At 39.9% G+C, this 25984-nt stretch overlaps 1 protein-coding gene across 1 annotated transcript in view; it reads left to right on the forward strand.

The window, feature by feature from the left end:
- Positions 1-25984, forward strand: part of CCDC102B (coiled-coil domain containing 102B) — a 371099-nt gene that overhangs the window by 272406 nt on the left and 72709 nt on the right. The window contains exon 8 of the mRNA XM_038388290.2: positions 20359-20462. Within this exon, the coding sequence (XP_038244218.2) occupies positions 20359-20462 (104 nt within the window). The remainder of the gene's footprint in view (positions 1-20358; positions 20463-25984) is intronic.

The raw sequence follows: 25984 nt of genomic DNA on the forward strand, positions 1-25984 counted from the left end.
TCACACACATCTTTCTATATAATACATTGATCATGTACTGAAAAAGGCTAAGGAAATCTAACAAAGCATACCATGCAGAAGAACAGCTAAATGCAGTAGCACCAAAGGTCTCTCTAGCACATACTAATCCTTTCAAAAGGGAAACATTGCCAATGTAGCCTCTCAATCTCAGAACAATCTGTTCTTCTTTCCCACCTACAGGGATTTAGAAAATTTTGTAGGTGCAGTAAAGGTTCCAAGAGATCCTTCCCTGCTGCACGGCCTAATTATTTGACTATAATCAGTAGGGTGAAGTAAAAACTGAAGATGTCCAAACTTTCAGAAACAAACAAGGAGGTTTCAGGCACCACTACAAATTACATTTGATTTGTAGCAAATAATTCTATAGGACGGAATGGGGATATATCAGGTATGTCTAAACTGCAGTTTGACACTTGTAGCTGGCCCATGCCAGCTGACTTGGGCTCAAGCTAAGGGGCTGTTTAATTGTGGCATAGACATCTGGGCTCAGGCTGGAGTGTCCCAGAGCTTGGGGCTGCACCTTGAGCCCAAACATCTACACTGCAATTAAATAGCCCCTTAACTGGAGCCCTGCAAGCCTGAGTCAGCTGGCACAGACCAGTGTGGGTGTCTAATTGCAGTGTAGACATAACGTAAATGTAGAAAACAATGGGTATTACCTGAATCAGGCCGAAAAGTAGAGCCAGAAGGTTTCCCTATTCAGGCCTAATTTTCCAGACAGAACTGAGTTTGCACCAGATGCAATGATGAAACAAGACCATTTCATCTATAAAACACAAATTTTATTATTTACACAAGGGAGAAAAACATGCAGAATTGTGGCAGAAATAAGAACTATTAATTTCTTAATATAATTAGAAGCAGTAATGCAGGAGAATACTTTTCTTCCATAACTTAAAATGTACTTGCAGATTAAATGCATACTTCTGTGTGACCAGGACACGGAAGATTGAAATAAATTGCATCCAAATCTCAATTCAAGTCCTAAAAACTGGTCAACAGAAGGAGACATCTGCTAAGAAGAAGGAAGGTCCTTTTGTCTTGCTTTCCCTGTTGATTTCCATCTAGAGCTGACTGAATATTAATGAAAATGATTAACACATCTGTCTTTTTTGGAATAAATCATTTAACAAATATATTTTAGAAGTATTTATCCAGCTCTACATATACTCAGATATTCTTTGAGGCTATCCCCTACTGCAAGGGATGAAAATGTGCATGTTTGCCTATGCTTAAGCAAAGGAAGTGATGAGTACATTCAATAAAAGGAGGGAAATATACGAGGATGTTGTGTTTATATCGTGAACTCATAATTTAGGGTCTGAGACTGCTAAAACAATGGAAATTGAGGGCTTTCAGTATCTCGTATGTTCAGGCCTCTCAGCTATGAACTTCTTTGGGCAGGGACCATGCCTTCTTCAGTATCACATACAGCTCCAAGCACATGTCTGACCTTAGCAAAGAAGCTAATACAAATTGATCAGCATATGTATCCCTAGCTTTATACCATCAGCATAACAAATTGTCAGTATTTCCTTTAAATAAACATAACTGCTATTCTTGGAATAAAAACTACTCTGTCTTTTATTCCTCAGGGAATAATGCCACATATCACTTTAACACCTTTAGAGGTACCACTCCTAGAGCAAATAACAAAATCATGACAGAAGGGGATATGGGGGGAGGAAGGAAGAGATTTTTAAATCTTTGCCAATGACCAAATTCGAGGGCAGTAAACAAGCATTCCAATTTTCTATCATCCTTTTTTTTTTTAATATTTTGTGTGTGTGTGTGCAATACATGAGTGAGTTTTAAGGTTAAGCATTTTTAGAACACAGGTGGTGTCCTAGTGGGATAATGATTTCACTGATTAGTTACTTTAGCATTCCAAATAGTAGCTTAGTTGTTTGTGCGTGCTTCTGTTTCTTTATTGTTTTTTTGTTGTGGTTGGATGACTCTTTTTAATCTAATGTCTTCATCTAAGAGCCTCTAAAATGCAGGAAATTATGCCTGGTTTTACCATTTTTTCCATGAAAAGGGTATCACCTCCCTTCCCTCAAATTAAATTTGCCTTGCTTACCCATTCTGTCCGTTGAGGCAATTAGCCTTCCAAAGGGGGGGATATAAACAATGGCTAGGATTTAAGATGAAAACACCAAGAAGGGATTGATCCTGGGAAGTACAGTAATACTGAGAGTGATTAAATAAATTACCAAATTAAATTTTGGATAAATATCATAACATTTCTTAATGGTAAGATATTTCAGACTATGCAGGACAGCGTTGCCCTAGTGGATAAGCATTAGACTAGGCCTCAGAAACCTGGGTTCTACTCCCTGGTGGCCTCCTGTGTGACTTTGGACAAGTCATTTCACTGCTCTGTGCCTCTGCTTCCCCACCTGTAAAATGAGATAATGATACATCAGCACCTGTGGTTTCTGATTCGAAGTGCTATATAGAGCTAGGTGTTTTTAAAAATAATGATAGGGAATAGTTTAAGGGAACTGAATGGAAGATCAATTTTAAAAACAATTAACATAGTTCCATACACTGTGTTTGATTAGTCTCCACCGACAGGGACACGGAGTTAATAACAGGCAGATAGCACTGGCTGTTAGGGCCATGAGGGGCCCTAAAAGTGATTACAAGTAGGTGGTGTTTGATGCACTGAAGAAGGGGGAGTTGGATGCATGGTGTTGACTGATGTGGGAATTAAACTGGTGTATCTGAAGTGAACCAGTGGTATGCATCTTTCAATGGACTTTGGCTCAGGTGTTTAAATCTCACCCAATATTTTTTTAGCGCTGTGAGTCAATCACAAATATGTTGTGTTTCAATGTGATATGATGAATGTTGTTCTTGTCTGGCAGGCAGCAGAACCTTCAGCCACTTATTGTGGCAACTTGAGTTTCTTAGAATTTAGAAAAGTGGAAGCATTTCTCCAGGAATCAGCTATTTAAAGATAATTGTTTTGAAGCTTTCAGAGTAGCTTTCATAGTAGCAGCCGTGTTAGTCTGTATTTGCAAAAAGAAAAGGAGTACTTGTGGCACCTTAGAGACTAACAAATTTATTAGAGCATAAGCTTTCGTGAGCTACAGCTCACTTCATCGGATGCATCCGATGAAGTGAGCTGTAGCTCACGAAAGCTTATGCTCTAATAAATTTGTTAGTCTCTAAGGTGCCACAAGTACTCCTTTTCTTTTTGCTTTGAAGCTGAAAGTACATTAATCTTTCTTTGGAAGAGGCACCAAACCAAAGTCCTGATCACTGTCATTAAGTCTCCTTGCACTAGGGATTTAACCAACTTGAGCCAAATTCTGACACTGATTTTAGTAGGATTATATAGATATAACCAAAGGCAGAATTTGGCCTGTGGTATCCTGGCCTAATTCCAAACTGGGTATTTACATTCTGCCTAACTAATTCCTGCTGCAGTTTCAGGTCAGTCTTCACTACTTCCTTTCCTCCCTTGCTATTCATTTTCCATTGAGGAGGTGACTGTACTTCCATGGTGCATCAACATGAAGTGATCTCTCTCTATAGTTTCGATAGCTTTGTTTATGACTTGTATTATAGTAGTAGCCGAAATATGCTATATAACTAAACACTATTTGACTCTCACACACAGTCCTTGTCTTGAAGATCTGACAGACTGATCAGTTAGTTACATTTATAAATTATTTTGGGATTCTTTATAATGGAAGAGGCTAATATAGTAGTATAGTAATAGCTAGGCACCTGCAGACATGGAAGCCACCACATCAAGGTGTGACCATGCCTCAGTGGGTCACAGCTGAAAATACCAGGTTCAGGACAAACCCCTGGGCAGACTCACCCCCAAACTGGTGATTATTCTAGCATAAGATATACCAAGCCAGTATCAAAAGTAAACTTCTGTCTTACCTCACTGGTTAACAAGAAGTCAAAGTCTCCTTAGGCGTTCCAGCCCTTGCTTCACCACCCAGACACTGGACTCTATGATGAGTGGTTATTGAAAACCAGTTTCATCACGGAAGAGGTCCTCTAATCTCAAGAGATGAGCCACATAGCAAGTTCAGTATATAACTCAGATCATGCCCAATAATCACATTTTGCCAATTCTTTAATATCTAAAAGTTATTTATAAGAGAAAGGAGAAACTGGTCAAAGAAATCAGATACATACAATCATTGCAGAGTTCTTGGATAATGTTTGTAGCAGTGATATTACAGATTGCTGGCTTGTAAAGTTTCTGATAATTCCAAGAGATTAGAATGTTCTCAGTCCATAGTCCGTATGCTCCTTTTAGTGTAAGTCTAGAGCTCAGAGCAGGAAAGAGAAAGAGTCAAAAAGGAGATGCTTCCAGAGTCTTTTATATGTTCTCCAATGTAGAGGGAATTTCACTGTCCCCCCAAAAGATCTCAGCCTTAGTTTGTGAAAAATGGCAGGACAGGATGGAGTCCAGGATCACATGAGCAAGTCACATGCATTTACATGGCTTGATGACTCATAGGAGCAACCATTACCCATAATCTGATTATGGTATCCATGGGAAGGCTCACAAGGCAGGGAGGAGCTTCTTCTATAGCCTATTGTGAGAGTTAAGTGTTCTTTAATGTGCTGTCAACTTGAATGGTCCATTCATAATGTGCTGACTAGACTGGATGTAAACTACCTTGTGGCTGTTATCCCAGGAGCAAACACATTTGAAATACTGGTATATAGTCAATATTAACTTTAGACACAAAGATGATATATGCATACAAACAGGATAATTATATTTGATAGATTGTAACTTTTGTATTGATACATTACATGACATACTTTATATAAGATGTGTTGCAGCAGTTGTCTAACAGTGGCAATATTAATGATAAAATGGTCATCATACAGAATCACTCAAGGGTCAAACTTTATGGGACAATTTGACAAATCATAGTAGCATCAAATAATTTTTGTTTAGATCTAGTGTTTATGGTTATTTATTGATTTTTAAAAAAGGAGCATATTTTAAAGGGCATTACCATTAAATTGCTTCCCTCCTTTCTTAAGTATGGTCATGAAGAACAGATACAAAATAAAACATTATCAAAATATATACCATAAAATGTGGAGAACTATTTCCTCAAAATACTGAGATTATGAAAGCAGGAGATGAACATCTATATAACTGAAAGAAAAGTGCATGCACACAGAAAGTACTGCAAAATAATTCCTTAAACAAATAATTACTAATCAAACTAAAACTACCGCTAGATATACTAATAGCTTGTCATGAAGATATTATCCTAGAAATACCCTTTTCAAATTCTTTGAAGAATGCCAAATTCTGCTTCTCTAATCTTTCTTTTAATTTCAAGAAAGGGGAATTTCATTTAAGACTCTGGGGATGATCTATACCTCAACTGGTATAAATTAGCATGGACTCATTGAAATCAGTGAAGCTTTGATAATTTACACTTCCTCAGGTTCTGCCTCTCTAACTCTTAGACTGTTCAGGATGCCTTGGCTTTTTCCCTGTTCTTAAATTCATTTCTTTCTTAGGCTTGTGTCATTGTGGCCCTGTGAAAGAGTATGGGTAGTCTAAGGTTGACTCATTACTCTGTGTACTTTGCAAACATCCCCACATGGTCCAAATTGAGGAGATAATTGGTTAAGGATTGGATGTTTAAACAAGTAACAAGGTGATTCATCTCATCAGCTGGAAGAAATTAAAAGAGAGATAGGAAGGCTAGGAGTTCAGGGACCTGAGAGTTTCTCAGGTGGTTGGGGGGGAGAAGGTAAAAGTCTTATGCTGTGGGAAACTAGCACTTATAGCCTGTTGTAAATAAGACATGTAGTGTTGAACTGGCTATCGGAGTATGTAAGGACTGTTTGCTTAGGGAGTACAAGAGGCGAGAGCCCCACCCTCTTATAGGCCAGTATAAACGTGTGCAATTCTACAGATGTCTTCCTGAAAATATAGGATCAAGCTCTCCTTTTCTTTGCATCTGCAGAATAGATTTATTAAATTAAGACATATGTTCCATACATAAACAAAGTAGAACCCATTCACCCATTTATCTGTAACTGCTGAGAAATTCATTCTATAACTTCAGGGATTTCAGAAGTCATGAATAGGAAAGATAGTGTGAGTATCTGCCCTGCTCTTAATTACTCTGTTTTTTTACTGAGCTTTATTCTCTGACTCCTTTAGTGTGACTGAGCCATCTGGATGTGAGATGGTTTATTATTTCTTGGGGACTATGCTAACAAGGCTCATTTTTTGTGGCTTTTGTGACTGTAAACTTATTGTTTTGGTAGGTAGTGAGATTCTCCACAGGTATGACATTTCTGTTCCAAAGTGAATGCAAATTTATGGGAAATAATACAGAGAACCTGCAGACACAATGTGTTGTTTGCAGTGCTTAATTTGTAATGAATGGTGCTGGGGCTCAAGCAATTATTTTACATTCATAACTGATGCAGCAAGCCTAGAGGTGCTGGATCTATGAAGGGCCAAGCTTACAAGTGCCGAGGCTCAGCCCTGGCTGTTTGATATATTCAGCATACAATGCCTTATGCACATTTTCATAACTTTCACTAAAAGTCTTATTAACTCAAACCACCAGAAACTCTTCATCTGGACGAAACTTTTGCTTTCCCTCACCAAAATGCACCCACACACTTGCATGCAAATTTGGAGAGCAGGATAAATCTGACTAGGAACTGTTAGGCAGATTTATGGAGAAGTGATGAAGAAAGTAAGTGGTGGGAGGAAAAGGAAGTTGGGTCTATCTTTTAACTTAAGACTTCTAAGCTTTGTGTCACTAAGGTTCTGTAGCACTTTTGTAAAAATGGGAATTTTTCCTCAAGATTTTCCCATATTGTTGTGCAGCATAGTTGAGCTATTCTTTATCCCAGAGATGGCTATGTGTCAATTGTGCATACCTATCTAGTTTTGTAAAGTACTTTTGAAATCCTTTGGGATGAAGGGCCATTTTATGAAGGGAAAGTATTCTAAAGCATCTATCCTGTGTTCTTGTTTACTTCTCAGGTGTATTTACAGTCCAGTAAGTTTCACAGCTGCACACTGAAGCCCTGAACGCTGCTGTTGAGAACACTTTAAATGTTGAGGAGGCTGTCGTTACTTAAATCTTAATGTCATACAGGCTATTTTTTCTTTTTCTCCTTTACTTTCTCTATATTTTGTTGGGGGTAACGGAAGATTGCTCCGTAATGCCTCCTTTACTCTTACCCATTTGTCAGCTATATGGTCATTGTCAGCTCATGAAAATAAATACTATTCATTCCTCTTAATTATCGTTATTATTGTACATTACCAAATGTTTTTCGGTCCCTTGTAGAAAATGGGTTTCTTCCTGATGTTACTAAGTATGCGTGTCATCGTAGGCTTCATTTATTATTTCTACCAAGCCCTGATGACAGACTATATTAGCGATGACCATACTTTCCTCATGAAAACAATGACTCACAGACTAACTCTGTGTGACAAACATTAATAGCTTTCTCTTGCCTGTTAATGCATATGACCATTATAGTGAGCTACAGTACTACCCCTTTTTTTTTTCATTTTACACTCCCGGTAGCTATGGACCAGTACACACCCAGTCAAAACATGAAAACAAGACGCTTCACAAGCAGAACACATTAGAGATCATTGGCAACAAATATAGTGGCTCAAAGAAGATGCAATTTATTCTATAGGTTATTCCCTCCCACTTCCTTCCACTACTAGGAAGAATAATTTAAAACATCAAAAGGGGAAAAGTGTTGGTCATTCTCATCATTCCAAAATGGCTCAGAAGGTAATATTTAGTAGAAATCTTGGATTGGCAATCCAACAGGATCTTCCATTTCCCAACCTACTTCCACATCCCAACCAAGGTTATTTGAAGCTGACAGCTTGGCTGCTGAGCAACCAGTCTGAACCAAGATGTGATATTGCTCAAAAATAATATACTTTCCAAGTCTCCAGTAGTCCTTTCAGCCTATGCGCAAAGGATTGGTTTTGGCTGCTTTGTGTCACTCCCAAAGCACAACATAATCTTATGCTTATGTAACTGGGTAGTTAGGGATTCCCCAATGTTTGCAGGAAGAGAGGCAGAGCCCAAATATCTCTGGCTGGTGGGATAGATTAACAGATTCCAAGGGCAGAAGAGACCATTGTGATCATTTCGCCAATGTAGTTCCTAAAGTATATCTGTTAGGGGAAAAAAAGGCAATCTTGATTTTAAAATTGTTGGTAAAGGAGGATCCACCACTACCCTTGATAAGTTTTTTCCAATGGTTAATTACCCTCAGTGTTAAAAAATTTACACCTTATTTCCTATGTCTATCTTATGTCTATCTTCAACTTCAAACTTTAGTGTGCTATACCTTTGTCTGCTAGATTGAAGAGCCCATTGTCAAATACTTGTTCCCCATATGAGTGCTTACATACTCTAATCCAGTTCTTACTTAACCTTCTCTTTGTTAAGCTAAACAGAGCTCTTTGAGTCTAGCAGTATAAGGTATTTTCCCAATCTTTTAATCATTCTCATCGCTTTCCCAGGAACCATCTCCAATTTATCAATATCCTTCTTGAATTGGAACACCAAAAACTGGACACAGTATTTCTGCAACAACCAGTGCCAAATAAGGAGGTAAAAAAACCTCTCTACTCATACAAAGACAAGAGCTGCCATACTGAGTAGACCACGGTCCATCTTGTCCAGTATCCTGTCTGACAATGACCCATGTTTCAAGGGAAGGGTACAGAACAAAGGCAATTATGGAGTGATCCACCTGTCTTCAACTCCTGGCTTCTAGCAATCAGAGATTTAGGGTCTCTCTGAGCTTGGTAGCTCAATGCAAGTTGCCATTAATGGACATATCCTCCATGAACGTATACAGTTTTTTTAACCCAGATATACATTTGGCCATCACAACATCCCATGGTAATGAGTTCCACATATTAGTTGTGTGCAAAAAGTATTTCCTCTTGTTTGTATTAAACCTGCTGCTTATTAACTTCATCGGGTGAACCGTGGCTTATGTATTATGGGAAAGGGTAAATAACACTTCTCTATTCACTTTTTCCACACCATTCATGATTTTATAGACCTTTATCATATCCCCCATTACTTGTTTTTCCCCCCCAGGGCCTAATCCTTGTAATCTCTCCTCATATGGAAGTAATTCCATACACTTGCTCATCTTTATTGCCCTTATCTGAAATTTTTCCAGTTCCACTATATTGTTTTGAGATGGGGTGACCAGAACTGGGTACATTGTTCAAGGTGAGGGCACATTATGTATTTATAGAGTGGCATTAAATTACTTTGTCAGATTTTTCTCTTGCCTAATAGTGCCTAACATACTGCTAGCCTTTTTGACAGTTGCTGTACATTGTAGAAGTTTTCAGAAACTATCCACTCCAAGATCTTTCTTGAGTGGTAACAGATATTTAGAGCTCACTATTATATATGAATAGTTGGGATTATTTTTCCAATGTGCATTACTTTGTGCTTTTCAACATTGAATTTCCTATGGCATCTTGTCACCCAGTCACGCAGTTTTGCAAGATCCTCTGTAATTCCTTGCAGTCTCCTTTGGATTTAACTATCTTGAATAAATTTGTATCATCTGCAAATTTTGCCACTTCCGTTTTTCAGATAAATAATGAATATGCTAAACAGCACAGGTCAAGTACACATCCTTGAAGGGACCTTGATGTTCACCTCTCCGTTGTGAAAACTGACCACTCATTCTTACCCTTTGTTTCCTACTTTTCAATCAATTACTGATCCATGAAAGGACCTTCCCTTATCCCATGGCTACTTAGTTTTCTTTACTTGAAATTAGGCTCATTAGCCTGTAATTGCCAGGATCTCCTCTGGAATCTTCTGTTTATGCATCTAACTACTGCATTTTACTCATTGCTCAGGCTGTGGCCTAGAGGGGCAGTCATGTTCAGCTCACTATCCACCATGACCCCAAATCTTTTTTAGAGTCACTATTTCCCAGGATAAAGTCCCCCATGCTATAAGCATGACCTGCATTATTTATTCCTAGACATATACATTTACATTTAGCTGTATTAAAACACACATTGTTTGCTAATGCCCAGCTTGTATACAAATCCAGGTCTGTCTGTATCAGAGACGTGTCTTCATTATTTATCATGCCTTCTATCTTTATGTGTCTGCAGACTTTATCAGTGATTTTGTTTTCTTCTAGATCATTAAGAAAAATGTTAAACAACATAGGAACAAGAACTGATCTCTGCAGGATCCCACTAGAAATACACCTGCTCAGTGATGATTCCATATTTACAGTTAGAATGTAAGGCCTATCAGTTAGCCAGTTTTTAACCCATTGTATGCCTTGTTAATTTTATATCATTCTAATTTTTTTGAAATTAAAATGTCATGCGGTACCAAGTAAAATGCCTTACAAAAGTCTAAGTATATTACGCCATTACTAGTACTTTTATCAAGCAAACTCATAAAAAAATCAAGTTAGTTTGAGAGGATCTACTTTCCATAACGCCATTTTGATTGGTGTTAGTTATTTTACCCTCCTTTAATTTTAATTTATTGAGTACTGTATCAACCGCTCCATTATCGTACTTGGGATTGATGTCAGACTAAGAGGCTGCAATTACCAAGGTTATCCAATTTACCCCTTTTAAATATTGACACAGGATTAGCTTTTCCCAGTCTTCTGCAACTTCCCCAGAGTTCCATAACTTACTGAAAATCAACATTAAAGATCCAATGAGCTTGCCAGCCAGCTCTTTTAAAACTCTTTTAAAAATGCAAGTTATCCAGACCTGCTGATTTTAAAATGTCTGCCTTTAGTAGCATCCTCCTGAGATACTATTGGAAAGGAAAGAGCATCATAATTATATTCATATGACAACATCATCTGTTTTTTCTCCAAATACGGAACAGAATACTTATTGAACAATCCCAACTTTTCTGCATTGTTGTTAATTCTACCATTACTCTCTAGTAATGGACCAATACCACTGTTAGGATTATTTTTGTCTTAATATACTTAAAATACTCCTGCCTATTGTCCATAGATTTCTCTTTGTGTTCCTTTGCTTCCCTTATTGATTTTCTACAGTTCCTAGCTTCTGGTTTATATTCATTACTATCAACCTCCCCTTTCTTTCATTATATATTGTTTTTTTACAGATGCCTTTATTTTCCCTCTAATATAGATTAGAAAGGAAATAATCAGCCAGCATGTTTTTACTGTTCTCTCATTGATGCCATAACCTTTTCAAGGATGCATGCAGCTTAGGTTTAAAAAAAAATCACATTTAGTCTGCATTTAAGTTTACCATCCATTTGAAAATGTGTATTTTAGTTATTTTCTTTGTTTAGTCCTGCAAGGTGATAAGTACTTCTCTCTGATCTCAGAGGATCAGTCTCTGTTATTATGCCACTGTCTGACAGCATTGCTCAAAAATAACCTGGCTGTCACCATGGTGCTCTGTGTTACCTAATCACCATAGTACCACTTTCAGCTTTTTAGAGTGTTGGTATGATAGGCTTCCTGGCTCTTTGAGACAGAGTTCCCTGATCAGAAACACTACCATGCTTTCTGCAAAATGGACACTATCTGCCTTTATTAAAGATATTAAGATGTATGCAGACCACTACTGGTGGCTTTCATGGAATTTGGAAGCTCCGTTCTGAAAACTCCTCTTCCTAGACAGTCTTGTGGGCCCCAATAAGCAAACTCCTGAAGTGAATGGGCAGAAGCTTGTTCTTCTTCAGAGTGAATTCTTTTGAGGGAAAGCAACTGAGAACAGTCAGCCATTCAAGGAAGAAAGCCCTCTTATGGAGTTTTCCCAGTGAATTCTTTGGAATCAGGATTTGGCCCAAAGAAAGTATACAAAATAAGATGTGCGTGCATGCGTGCGTGTGTGTGTGTGTGTGTGTGTGTGTGTGTGAGCGTGCTGAACTCTCATTGACTTCAGTGAGCCCAGTGTCAAGGAATCAGAGTAGCAAGATCTGTAAAACAGAGGTAATCTGTTTGATTGATTTTGATTTTAACTGTAAACTATTTCAGATAAAATATGACTAGTAACTTGTAGGCATCCCTCCGAGGGAGGCCATGCCTCTGCTGTCACATATCTGGAATGGCAGTCTGTACAAGGGAGAAGTTACCTGTCTCTAGGGTTCAACTCTTCAGGCAGAGTAGAGCAGGGAGTACTAGGAGCCCAGGCCCAGGTGGGGTGGGGCACCAAACAGTCTGAGGCTCTTACCTCAGGCAGCAATCAGTAGTCTATGATCCCGAGCCCCCAAGCAGAGTTGGGTACCAAACAGTCTAGGGCTCAGGCGGGGGTGAGTACCAGTCTAGCATCCTAACTAGGCAGATGGTAGACCAACCGTGGCCTCGTGGCTGAAGGTGGGGAGACTGCCACCCCAGGGGTAGCAGGGGGTAGAGGGACCTTGTTCCACCCAACTCCACTGGGGTCCCAGCCCAGGGCCCTAGCAGTAGTGGAGTGTTCCACCACTGGGTCAGTGGAGATCTGCCCACAACACTCTGACCTGTCTTCAGACAGCAATGCAGCCTGACTACCATTGGCTATCCCTGGATGCTTTGGATGTTCTCACAACAGTTGCACAATGGGGAGTTTTTGATTTTCTACTTATCCATCAACTAGCTGCATCTTCCATGGTTTGTTCAGATGCTGTTCAATGTGGTCCAAAGTCTGCAGGTCAAAACCATTGGGCGGCTTGTTGAGTAAGTAATAATGTACTTGTTTGGAACAGTAGATGAGGTCCAGACACTGCCATTCCCTGGCCAGATCCAGAGCCATGAGGTGGTCACATGTGATCCATAGTGTTTTTTTCAATTTTCATATGCTATCCATAACCTCTCCAATGGGAAGTTCTGACTAATTTTTGGTGCATTTAAGTTCTGGTGCTAGGGCTATATCTTGACAGATAGCTGGAGGAGTTCAGTGTTTGCTAATACAGAAAGTAACAGTAGAAATGTTGATTTTAAAGTTCACTTGATGATTCACATGGTCTGATTCCGCTGCCCATCCATAAATTGGGTGTGACAGCTTCTTGTCCACACTGGTGCACAGTACTCTTCAATTGATTACACCAGGGCCAAGGCTGACATTCATAGCACCAGAGCAGTTGATCCCCAGCTTGTTCTCGCTAACTTTTGAATAGTGATGATGCGCGTCTTACCTTTAAGACTACTTTCTTGAAGTGGTCATGAAAGGATAGTGTGCAGTCAAGAATGAGACCAAGATATGTTGGCGTTGGGTCATAACACACTTTTTCACCACAAAACTCTATTTGTGCCATTCTATTATCAAGGGGGAAATAGAGACTACAGGGTAGCTCAGATTTGGTCTCATCTGCCACTTTTAAAATTCCCCTGTGATCTTAAGGTCAGATGTAGGGGTCACCTCAAGTTCTTTAAATCTACAGGACTCAGTTGTGAATGCCAAATCATCAGGAATTTTGAGGTGGAACAAACTCAGAATGAAATGCTATGTGTCAGTTCAACAAACACAAATATTTTAATTTGTGTCCAACCAACTGTGACTGGAGGCCCAGAGGAGCCAGCTGAGGTCACTCAGTTAGAGTGAACTGCACAGAATGGGGCAGGCAATCCCCAAAGCTGGTAGATATTCCAAAACTTAAATTTACCAAGCCAGCACAAAACAGCTTCTATTATACCTCACTGGTTACTCAGACATCAATAACACAGTTCCCTTAAAGTAACTCAGCTTCAGGCCTCCACCTGGACACCCATGTCAAATGTGATGAGGATTAATGAAAATCTTATTCATCATAAAAAAAATTCTACCAATCCAATGAATCAGACACACAACCTCCCAGTTTAATGAATATTCCATATCTTACCCAAATACATGCTTACAGCCAATTCTTACGAACTAACTAAAATGTATTTAAAAAAAATAAAAGAGGAAGTGTTGATTAAAAGATCAGTATACATACAGGCATGAGTATAATTCTTGAGGTTCAAATTCATAGCAGAGATGGTGAGCTTTGTAGTTGCAAGGAGTTCTTTTATAATTTAGTCCATAGGTTATAGTCCAGTGTCCAATATCATATTCAGAGTTTCAGTTTAGGACTGGGATCTCAATCTTGTGACTCAAATTTCCCCTGATGAAGCCTAAGCTGATCTGAGATAAACAGGATCAGGACCCAAGGGTCTTTTATACAGTGTTCTAGCATGCACTTGACCATACAGTCCTGGATAAACAATAGGCTTTTGATGTAACCTTCTGTTTCCTAAACACCACCAGTAATTAGTTACAGAAATTAACATAGGGCAATTTACCCATTAGGCTTCAAAGAGACTTATAGATAATGACATTATTTCACCCAAGATTCATCTAAATGTTAATATTCCCTGTTGATCTTGAAATTAATAGTTATAGTGACAGACAAGAATTGCCTGTTTACATGGCTAGTATCTAATACACACAATTACTATCACCTCTAAGGTTTCAGAGTAGCAGCCGTGTTAGTCTGTATTCGCAAAAAGAAAAGGAGTACTTGTGGCACCTTAGAGACTAACAAATTTGTTAGTCTCTAAGGTGCCACAAGTACTCCTTTTCTTATCACCTCTAATTATCTTAAAATACAGGTTTGTACTTCAAATTTCTAGCCTATCTAGCATTGAATGGCCCTAATTAACATTCATATACTTTCTAATATGTTTTTAAAGGTTGGCTTTGGGTCATTCAGCCTGCAAACTGCTTAACCCTTTCTGGCCATATGTTACACTTTGTATAAGATTAGTCGCAATTACATAACAGTGGTAGCAATGGTGATTTGCATGATTATATTTTAATTGGACAATATCACACCAACCCAAAACAAAATATTTCATTTCTGTTTTCCCAATGGAAAATGAAAATTTCCTGTGGAAGCTTTTGACATTGCAGATACTACATTTTCAGTTCACCCTCTCCCTCCCCCCATATCCCACATTCCAATGGAAAATTCAGCACTGGCTATAATAAGAAAAAGTGACAACCAAAAAAGTTGATATTGTTTCTATTAAATTAAACAATGATGTTTAGAAGAAATCATTTTATTGGATAGAGGATGTGTGATTATAAAAAATGCTTGTTTATCTTACTGCCACAGTTTATTTGGGATCTTTTTAAAATTCATACCTTGAGATTGAAAAAAAATTACTAGACGTATCATGTAGTAAAAGTATGCTAATCTGCAAGAAATACAACTACTGTGCCCTCCTACCCCAAAAGAAAATCACAATTTCTTTTTTCCCCTCCATTTAGCCACATCTATAGACTTGCAAAAGTGGCAAAATCGTACACGTCAGTAGTTGTTAAAGATCTTGTGAAACACAATATATCCATTTTACACATGGGTAAATGGAAGCATGGAATAACAGCTGTTGAGCTGTACACAGCAATACATAAGAAATTAGAACTGAAAACAGAGTTAAAACACTGCATCCAGTTGAAACTGGAGGAGGTATTTAGGTAGAGAGAATGTAAGTACCAAATCAAAAAAAAGACATCTAAGAAAATAGAGGTCATTTATAATAATTTGGTTCTAAAGTTTTCTGTAGTGCTGAGCTTTCTGCAAATTGTTAGTAAAATAAGAGGCCTCAGATGACTGAATCAGATGCCCAAAGAGTATGGGGTCAAACCATACCCCATAGCAGTCACAAGGAAGCTCCTCTGCTGTGAGCATGTTGAATCAGACCACTTTAAACCAAGTAATTTTGAACATGATTAATCTGAGTAATCTCATTAGTAGTTTTTATTCTGGAGCTTGTCGCTACAAAGATAGAAAGTAAAAATAAGTGACGATTCTGGCTTGCTTTGCTGCAAACAAGTTATGCATCTTAGAAAAAAAAATGATGAAAGATGCAACAAATCACCTTTCACCTTTCAAAGATGGAAAAATTAAAACCTATCCCTAAGTGACAAACTTGGCTGCAGTGCCTTGATCAGAAAGAATTCATAGGAAAACCAGGTAAAACTGAGACGTTGAAGCAATTATTAAAGGCATATGAACATGATAAAAGATAGTTGAGAAAGTTCAAACACTTGTCACTTAAAAAAGAAAAATGAATATCCGTTCTGGACTCTTTCATGTACAAGTTATCGTTGTGTTAATGTCTCATGTTTCAGGTAACTAACACTTTGCTGTGAGCATGATTTAATGGCAGCCTTTATAAACTGACCACAATAGGAATAAGACAATATTGTGAATAAAGTTCAAGGCATTTCCTGCTGATGAAATGGCTAGCTAGCTGAAAGTGCAGTGTACCATTAATTCCAGCCAGTAATTATTCCCATAGAAATGCTGTGAACTAAGATTATTGATATTAACATTTCAGAAAGAGAGTTCTTTCTTTTTCTCTCTCTCTTCACCACCACAATGCTTTTCACTACAATAGAAAGCTATTGATTAGCAATATCAGTCACCGTGGACCATATACTACCCTTAGTCTGCATATAACTGCCATTGATAGGAATAGGATATGTGTAATGGTAAGCATTCTTATATGGTAAGGCTTCTTATAACACTGCAACATTGCACTGCAAAGATAAATGTAAGCGGGGGAATAGTCCCACTATTGTGGGGAACTTTCCTGGCTTCTTCACAACCCCGGTGAAGTGGGCTAGCGAAAGGATCCGAGTTCTCGCTCCCACTTCCTTTACCCGGTGGCCTCCCTGCCCTTGAGGACTCCCCTTCCACTCTCGTGTCTGGCAGAGTCCTCGTAACCCCAACAAGGCTGGGCCCAGGATTTCTGGGGGACTCGACCCCCAACTCTGCTGTGGTCATGTAGGACAGGGGCTAGGGTGTCCCCACTCCGGGGTCCTCTCTCTACACTGGGCACTTCTCTGACCCACTGATCATTACATAAAAGTTAAAGCAAATGCAAGTTATTTAATCAACAATTAATTTTTAAAAGAATTAGGAAAAATGGGAAAGGTTAAAGGAAACACATCAACCCGCTCTGTGGCAGGGAACATCACACACAGTGTCTCTGGAATGGGGCAGTTCACAGTCTGTTCCTTGCAAGTCACAGGCCTTCTTCTGAGGCCCTGGCTGTGCTGCAGGGATGTTGTGGGTTGGACACTCGCTCTGGTGATGGCCACAGACTCTCAGGTTCTAGGTGGCAGGGCCCTTCTTCCCAGCGTTGCCCCGCCCTGTCAGGGTTACCAATCCCCCTCTGAGCGTGGCCTGCAGAGCCTCCTGGCTGAGTTGTCTCCCTGTGCTGGGCCCACTGCCCAGGGTCCCCCTCGCTCTCCCCAGTTGCTCACCACACCCGGCTCCGGACTGCTCCAGACCCAGACCCAGTTCCAACTCCACTCTGTCTCAGCAGGCTGCTGCTCTGCTTCCAGCTCTCTGGGCTGCTTCTCTGGTCCCTCTGGCTCTGGTTGCTGCAGCTCTCTTCCCAGGACAAGTCTGCTCTCTCTGGGCTGTACCTCTGGCTTTGGGGCTGCAGCTCTGCTCCCAGCACAGGGTCTGCTCTCTCTGGGCTGCTTTTCTGGTCCCTCTGGATCTGGCACAGCTCTGCTCCCCAGCTCAGCTTGGGCCCCTGTTTTTTCTTAGCTCGGCCCCACTCTGTCTGACACAGGCAATTCCATCTCACACGGAGGGTGGGACCCCCCTTGCCTCCTGACTCCCTGATTAGCCTGCCCGCCCTGTCATTCAGGCTGACATGGAGCAGTCTCAATGTCCTGATTCCCCATCGACCATTCCCTCTTTTAGTACTGGGAGCTAGCAACTAAAACACCCCAACTGAGTGTTAGTAAGGGGGCAATAGTCCCCTTACATAAAGTTAAAATATCATTCTCCAGTTGTACTTGGATCCTTGTACTTAGACCCATATCTCGCAAAGGACTTTAGCACAACCGCAACTTTAAGCATGTATGTAGTCCCAGTGGAAATAATAGGACTATGTACATTCTTTAGTTTTTTGTTGGATCAAGGGCTCAAGTACCAAGATTACATGTAACTCAGAATTCCTGTAGATAGATTAGATACTTTTGGGGATCACAATAAGTGGAACAAGAGAATTAAAATGAAATTTACTGTATTGCTTAAAACAAGTGTTGCCAACTCTTTTTGGGGAAGGTTATAAGGGGTGGTTTCACAGTCCCTTAAACCAGTGGTCTCCAAACATTTTGGCTCGCGCACCCCCAGGGTGAAGACCGGAAGAACTGCCGCAGGCGGGCCGCCAGAGGTGAACACCAGCCGTGAACATGCAGAGCTGCCGTCAAAGAAAAAAACGGTGGAGTGCTGTCCAGCGGCGCACCTGCTGCCATGCACCCCCTGGGATCGTCTTGCGCACCGCAGTTTGGAGACCACTGCCTTAAACTTCACTGCACTGTGTGTGTTCCCTAAAATTCAGTGTGACTCTTTTCCAAAACTGTAAATCCTGAGTGGGAGAGAGTTTGCTGAAGACTCTTTCTAGGTTTGCCAATTTTGAGCTCAAGGAATTTGTTTTAACCTCTCAAGCCCTAAAGAGTTTGGTTTACCATCTCTCTGGTCTTCTGAGGCTTTGGATAAACAGTGTGGAGTTAGAATGGTGTTGGCCAGCAGGTTCATTCTAAACTGCTAGTGTAGGCAAAGGCAACTTTAACAGATGCTAACCTAATCATGTTGAAGCCTACACTCCCCCACTTGCTTTGATTTGACCAGCTCAGTACATGCTAAAGTCCACACTAGTATTTTAGAACGTGGTGGTTAGCACCGTATAACATGCTACAGCATGTTTTAGTAAAGTTTTAGTAAAGACAAACTCTGAGACTCCACCTTTTTTTCCCATTCAGTACTGCTTCTGCTGAGAACAAGTCTGAGCTACCCTGTCTAAAAGGGAAGAGGTGACTGGCTGGCTGGTGTGAGTGAACTTTGCCTTTTGGAATTGTGTCTCTATATTGGGCTGTCAGAACCCAGATCTATTAATTTGCTAGCATGCTGCAAAGCCCACCTATTTTTCTGGGGTTTGGGGAAAGTGTGAGTTGAAGGCTGGAAGGTTCTACGTGCTCTATAGAGGTGCTATTTTGTTTGCAGGTAGTTATTTCCTGTGAATTTTAAATTGTGTAATTAGGGCCTGCAGCACTGGATGCTTAGTAAATCTTGTACAAACTGAAATAAAAAAGCAAGCCTGGGAGGAGCCTATGTTTATAAAACCTGTGATCTAGAGGTATCTTTGGGGGTGCCTGCAAGCCTCCCATTTAATATGTTCCCAACAGATTTAAGGGAATACTGGGTTCAGGGGAGTAGCTGAGAGGATAAACTCCATTGGGATACTGCTAAATTATCCTTGAAAAAGATTATTTATCCTAGGAGGTTATAAAAAAATACTTTGACAGCAACCTATTTATTTTCATTAGAAATGGACCAGGTTATTCTGCAAGCATCTGCCATTTGGTGCAAGGCAATTTGTGTCAGAGCTAACTTTATATCCATAGACCTACCAACAGGCCTTTATCTGTCACCCTGCGCCCTCCATTTGAAATTGACCCAGTTGAACACATTTTTAAGGAACAAAAATGTAAGCTTTTTTCCTCCCACAGAGAGCAGCTTTAGATAAACTTGATTGCCAAATTTTGTTGTCTTGGGAGACAATTAACTTTTCTTTGGTTTAATTGGGAGAATGAATAGATTCTCCAGTCCCTCAAGACTCCTTCCTACAAGCGCACAAAGCCTTGGGACATGGAGATTTATCACAGGCTCAGAGAGAACACTTATGGGAGCCCCTTACTAAAATGCTGTCTATGCCTCGGTGGGTTTGTAACAACAACTAGAAGTTGGTTGACTTTCACCTGTTATCAGGTTTCATTCTACAAGTTTAATAGAAGTCAAATTAGAATTCTACAGAGAAAGCTACTTGTGACCTTATTTTTAAACCATGATTGCATTTTATTGCTTTTCCAGTTATTTGGCAGGTACTTTATTGACAGCAGCATACCAACTAGGGGAAATATACAAAGATAGATAAAATATCCTCATACATAATTAGAATAAATGTTCTAGGTTATTCCTTATTGTCCATAAAACTTTGTGATGCTTTAACAAAAAAGCTAAGAAAATAGGATATTTCATGTATTTCACAAAGATGTGTAGGAAATAAAACATTTAGCACTGAGTACAATGTTATCTGTCCTTACTACAAAAAAGGATCCTGATTCTGTGTGCTTGTGAGAGAGAATAAAACACATGTGTGATAAAATCTTAAACACAAATGTAACTTTAAAAAAAATTAACCTCAAATATCAGTGGATGTTATTTGTGTCTATTATAATAACACTCATGGTAAAAACATGTGTGGTACATTTCAAAACCAATCAGGTCTGTTTGCTTTCAGCTCGATGATTCACTAAACCAGATTCGAAAGCTACAGCGATCTCTGGATGAGCAGACAGAGGCAAATGACAATTTACAGATTCAGCTTAATCATTTGAAAAGCAGGTGAGTGCTTTACACTTTTAATACTTTGAATCTGGGCTGAAATGTTAATACAGGAAGATCAAGTGAAGATGCACTTTCACTGATGATCTGTCACATTTACATCTGTCTAGTAACCGTTGCAATTGTTTGGTTCCCCCTACATTTCTGGCTCTTATGAATACATTCAAGCTCCTACTGTCATTTGGTTTTTAATCAGTCTGGGTGAGAATGGATAAATACACAAAGAAATAGGTGCAGTTAATCAGGATATTCTGGGGCCCCATGCTGGGGACATTGTGCAGCTGCGCCACCCAGCTTAGTGCTTAGTGTGTGAGACAGGCTCTGCAGTGGAGTTCTCGACATGCAGAGGGGGAGTGCCTTCTGCACTCCTCCTAAGTAGGATAAAAAACATGCTTCACTCCGGCCTTCCCTTCTTCCCATACCTCTCCCCTCCCGTTACAGTGATTAGGTTCTAGCTCTCATTGCCAGGGATAAGTTACACCACTCAGGATATGAGGGGACTGCAAGTGTGACTGATCCCTTCATGAGGGTGCATTGCATAGTAGGGAAAGTCTCCCTGTACCTCTCTTATACCCTTGTGCACCCACATGTGTGTCTGTGTGCATTTATGTAAGTAGTGAGCATTCATGTGGGACTGGATATAGTGAATAGTAAAAAAAATATATATATATCAAAACTGTTTCTAGTAGACTATGAATCCCAACACTCAAGGATGGAACCTGCCATTCTAGCAAAGATTACAGGAGCATACTCAATATTCTCATTGTTTATTTCATTATCCAATAGCACAGATGATATCTAAAGAAAATGTACAACTGACACACTTTTTTTATGGGACAAATATATGATGCTCCATTAATTGTCTGTTAGTAAAGAGACTTCTTCAAAGTGTAGTTTTTTCTGGAATCACAAGGGTTGGTATAAATATGGGTGTCAAACTGAAGCTGGAGCATTCAAAGAGGTATATACTGCATCACTTTTGTTTCCTCACAAAACTGCGAAATATACATATTGTGAAAACAAATCTAACCCATCCATATAATCCATTTATATTATAAAGCATCTCACCTGAACTTGAAAGCTTATCTTGTTTGACTGTGAACCATGTTCCATGTTATCTAAGAGGCTGAGAAGCCAACTTACATTTTAGAAAGTAGTATTTTTGAATATATTAAAAGATTTTTTTTTTTGTTGCTGCTGGTTAGCATGGTGGGTTTTTTTGTTAAGTGTTACAGCTGAAAGACATATTACAGCTATTTGCTTGCTCACCCTAGACTAATTCTGAGCCAACCTTATGCCATCACTTACACCTGTACAAAAACACTAAATGTGTACTCACTCTGCACTCATAAATGACAGCCTAAGGTGCAAAGTACTGGAGAATTAGGCTTACAAGAGATCAGTCAGGGATGCTAGGACTCTCGTGTACTTTGAGAAAGGTAGCATTCAGTCATATTTTTCATGATATATTTTAAAATATGCGAAGTTGGATATATTTGAACCCACTTGCATGTCATGGGTTCAAGATTTCCCTACGGAACCATGCTGCTTTAGGTCAGTCTTCCGTTGGGTGTTGACTCCTTGCTGAAGTGAAATAGAAACTAAAACATTTTATATCTTTTCCCTTCATATTCTACCTTTGTATAAAAACAACCTCTAAGTGTCTAATCAGATTGTACCGCTTAAAGTTACTCTGAGGATAAACTGTGGATAAAGAGATTGAGGAATGTACATATAGGGACTTTTGAGTTTTAAAGGTAACATAGTAGACTACTAATGGTATATGTCACAGTTATGGGACTAGCTGCACTTTTATCCCCTTTCTGGAATCTGAGTGCACCCCAAATGGCAGTCCTTGTGCCTTTACTCTCCTGGGGTAGAATTTCACAATTTTCACACTCTTGGGTTGTCATACTCAGATCCAAGTCTATCTGTGTCAACTGCTTATCAACATGCCCGCCCAACTGTACAATTGGGTTTCTTCCCTGTGACTGGGAATATGGGGTAAGATTCACAAAGCCACTTAAGTGTTGCAGTGCTGACCACCTAACTTCTAGGTGCCTAGAAACAACACAGAAATCCACAAAGCCTGAGTTAGGTATAGGCTCCCTATACAGTGAATGGGGAGGAGATACACACCTAAGAATGGAATCAACAAAAGCCAGTAAGCTAGACAGGGAGCTGTCCAAGCTACCCAAAGAGAGATGCCAATGACAGAGGTGTGTCCTAAGCCCTACTCCCTCATGGAGATAGATGACTAAGTCCAGACTGCAGGGAGGTACCTCTCTCTGCTAGTGATCCATGAATGGGAACCCCAGGTAGATTAGGTGCCTAAACCACTTCTTGAGGGTTAAGTGCCCACCTCACTTCACACAAACTGGGGGGCAGGAAGAGAAGGAGCCCACTTTATAACTCTTAGTCCAGTGGTTAGCGTACTTGCCTGAGATGTGGGAGACCCAAGTTCAATCCCTCTCCCCTGTCAGAGGCAGGGAGACAATTTGAACATGGTCTCTCCTACCCCTGAGGAGAGTGCTTTAACCACTGAGCTATGGGGTATTCTGATGCGAGGTGGGGGGAAGTTCCCTCAATCTCTCCTGTTGAAGCTGTTTTACTGTGGCTTAAATACTAGCGATTGGAGCAGGATTGGATCTAGGGTCTCCCAACTGGATCCAGGTAAAGGAAAGTGGATATCATGGGTCAGAGTGAACTTGAGCAGATAATTGGCCTTATCTATATAGGTAATGGGGCCCTGAACACTGTGAAGTAGTGAGAGAAGCTACGTAGCATATAGGATACAGATTTGCAATCAGACAGAAATTGTATGAATTTAAAAAGACTATTAAGGAGGAGATGGCCTGAAAAATGAGACTAGAAGACTCTCTGATGATGATGCAAGATTACCCAGACATAACAACCCAAAGGATAATGATTTAGTAGCTTACAGTGGGACATAGAAAGGAGTCCAATCTTTTATTCCCTACCCAGAGACTTTCAAAGTCAAGTGAATAGTGAGCCTGAAATGACTTCATATATTGTGGTTGTAAAGACCACCAAGATAACTACCCCCTCTATACAGATAGAAGATTATTGTTAACTCATAGTGAATTAGTAAGAATGAAAGTGTTCTGTATTCATATCCTGACAAGAAGATCTATCAGGTTGCAGAATGATCCCTTGGGAAGTGGTGCACATCCCATCACTTGAGAACAAGAGTTGGAATGGACTAACCAGTTCATCATATTATAGGGAGCAATGTGCTATAGGAAACCATCCTGCATTGTCAGAGAGGTAAACATAATAGGTTTATTGCATCATACCTTAATTCCATGAAAATTGCTTGACCATGCTGAAAAACATTTGTAATGTTTTCAAAGCACTTCAAAATTTGGTTCCACTAGGCTGCCTTATTCTACAGTGGCAAATTTTTATGGGGCTTTTATGAATCATCTCCATAAAAATCTGAGTGCTTGCCTTAAAATGCCAGGTCATCTCAATAAATATGATCGTATGTTCTCGACAGAGATCGATGTACAGCACACTACACTGTGAAAGGTCAAGGAAATAGCATTGTGTCATGGTAATATAAACATTTTATTACACAATAAAATCCACAGCTACTCTTTTCTTTTTAACACTATGTCGTATTTTATAGCTTTACCATGGAAATCCAAATATTACAGCTCTTCCAAGCTTTAAGGCTTATTAACATTCCCCGTTTTTGTTAAGGAAACAATTAGTAATGCACAAAATCATGAGAAAACCCTTCTCAAGTTCAAAGTCCTTTTAAGAATTCCATTTCTAAATACTGCTGCAGGAATTTGGCCATACAATACTGACCAGGAGAGTCAGCTGTCCATTAGGTACTGATAGAAATGTCCCTCCTGTCAGTGACACTCTAGAAACTAGGTAGTATTAGTAAAGTGGCTATACTACTACAGTACCACCTGCTGCCACCAGGATTCCCATTTGAGTTGGTGCTTTTAGGAGCATCTGAGACTAAATGGATTTAATAAGAAGATATTGGAGCACTGATACTGTTAACCAGAAAGAAGTTCCTTGGTGGTGGCCTGGTGGATTTCAGCCACCGAAGAACTGCAGATTGTGACGGGGCAAGGCCAGATGGCTAAAGGAAAGTAGTAAGAAACAGGTATGTTAGCCCCAGGCTAAACAAATCCCTGTTACCATGGTAACCAAATGGCAGTTGCTCCAGGTTAATCAAGACACCTGAGGACAATTAAGATCCTTCCAGAAAGCAGTGGAGACAGCTAGGTTGATTGGGACGGGACACCTGAAACCAATCAGGGGCTGGCTGAAACTCGTTTAAAATCTCCCAGTTAGTTGGGGGGAGGGGGGAAGGGTGTGTGTGTCAGGAGCTGGAGGAGGAAGTTGCGCTGTTGGAGAGACTGAGCAGTATAAACCATATCAGGCACAAGGAAGGAGGCCCTGAGGTAAGGGTAAAGTGGATCTCAAGGAAGTGGGGGCTGCTGTGGGGAAGTGGCCCAGGAAATGGTACGTGTCCTGTTTCTAAAAAGTCAGCTATCATAGCTGATACTATTAGGGTCCCTGGGCTGGAGCCTGGAGTAGAGGGTGGGCCCAGGCTCCCCTCTTTGCCCCCATGATTAATCACTGAGACTGAGAGACAACAGAGACTGGGTGAGGAAGGATAGCTTTTACTCACCTCCCTCACTGGCTTATGATGAAAATGGCTCAGTAGGCTGTGATCCTTGTCTCTAGAGAGAGAAGGGCTACATGGTGGGTCACGGTGAGCCTCTGAGGATAGCAAAAATCTGCCAGGAAATGCGGGACCCACAGAGAAAAAGGATAGAGCTTTGTCACAAGATATTGAAGAAGCTCTGGCCCAACTAGGAGCCACCTTGTGTCAACAGATGGTTCTGTGAAACAGCTGCATGATTGATACTGCAGTTTCTATAGTGGGTTTGAAATCTGGGTCATTGTTTGGATGGCTTAGTTCCACCAGCCCCAAATGACCAACAGTGTACCAACAAGACTTTAAACTTTTTAATCTTTGAGGAAGATATCTGTTGAGCACTGTTCACGTAATAAGAGTGAATAATAAAGGAATCATTCTTAAACAGCTCTTTTTTTTTCAAAGTAATTGTGTGAAATATTTTAGGTACAACTTTTCCCTTTTTTCTTATTAAATAGTTGTATGAAAAAACAATCTTTGTTTCATAAATCCTTTTCTGCTGATGTTTCTTATTCCTTGTATAAAGACATAAAGAAAGTAACTTATTCTATGTTGTGATAACCCTACTGGACTACTGTGGAGATTGTGGTGATGTTACAAGAGGGTTTTAGAACTTCAGGAAGGGGAATAACAGGAAATGATGAGCATTTTAAATGTCAAGACATAATGTTCTACCTAAAATAATGTTTTTTTAAAGTTTCCCATGATACCTCTTCTGCTCTTTAGAGCAAGTTAATGCTTTATTTGCACCAAGAGCTGAATTCTTAGTGATGCCCGTTTCTGACAGAACAATATGGAGTACAGAAACATGCTC

This window comes from Dermochelys coriacea, chromosome 2, assembly GCF_009764565.3.
Source record: "Dermochelys coriacea isolate rDerCor1 chromosome 2, rDerCor1.pri.v4, whole genome shotgun sequence".
Taxonomy (NCBI): Eukaryota; Metazoa; Chordata; order Testudines; family Dermochelyidae; genus Dermochelys; species Dermochelys coriacea.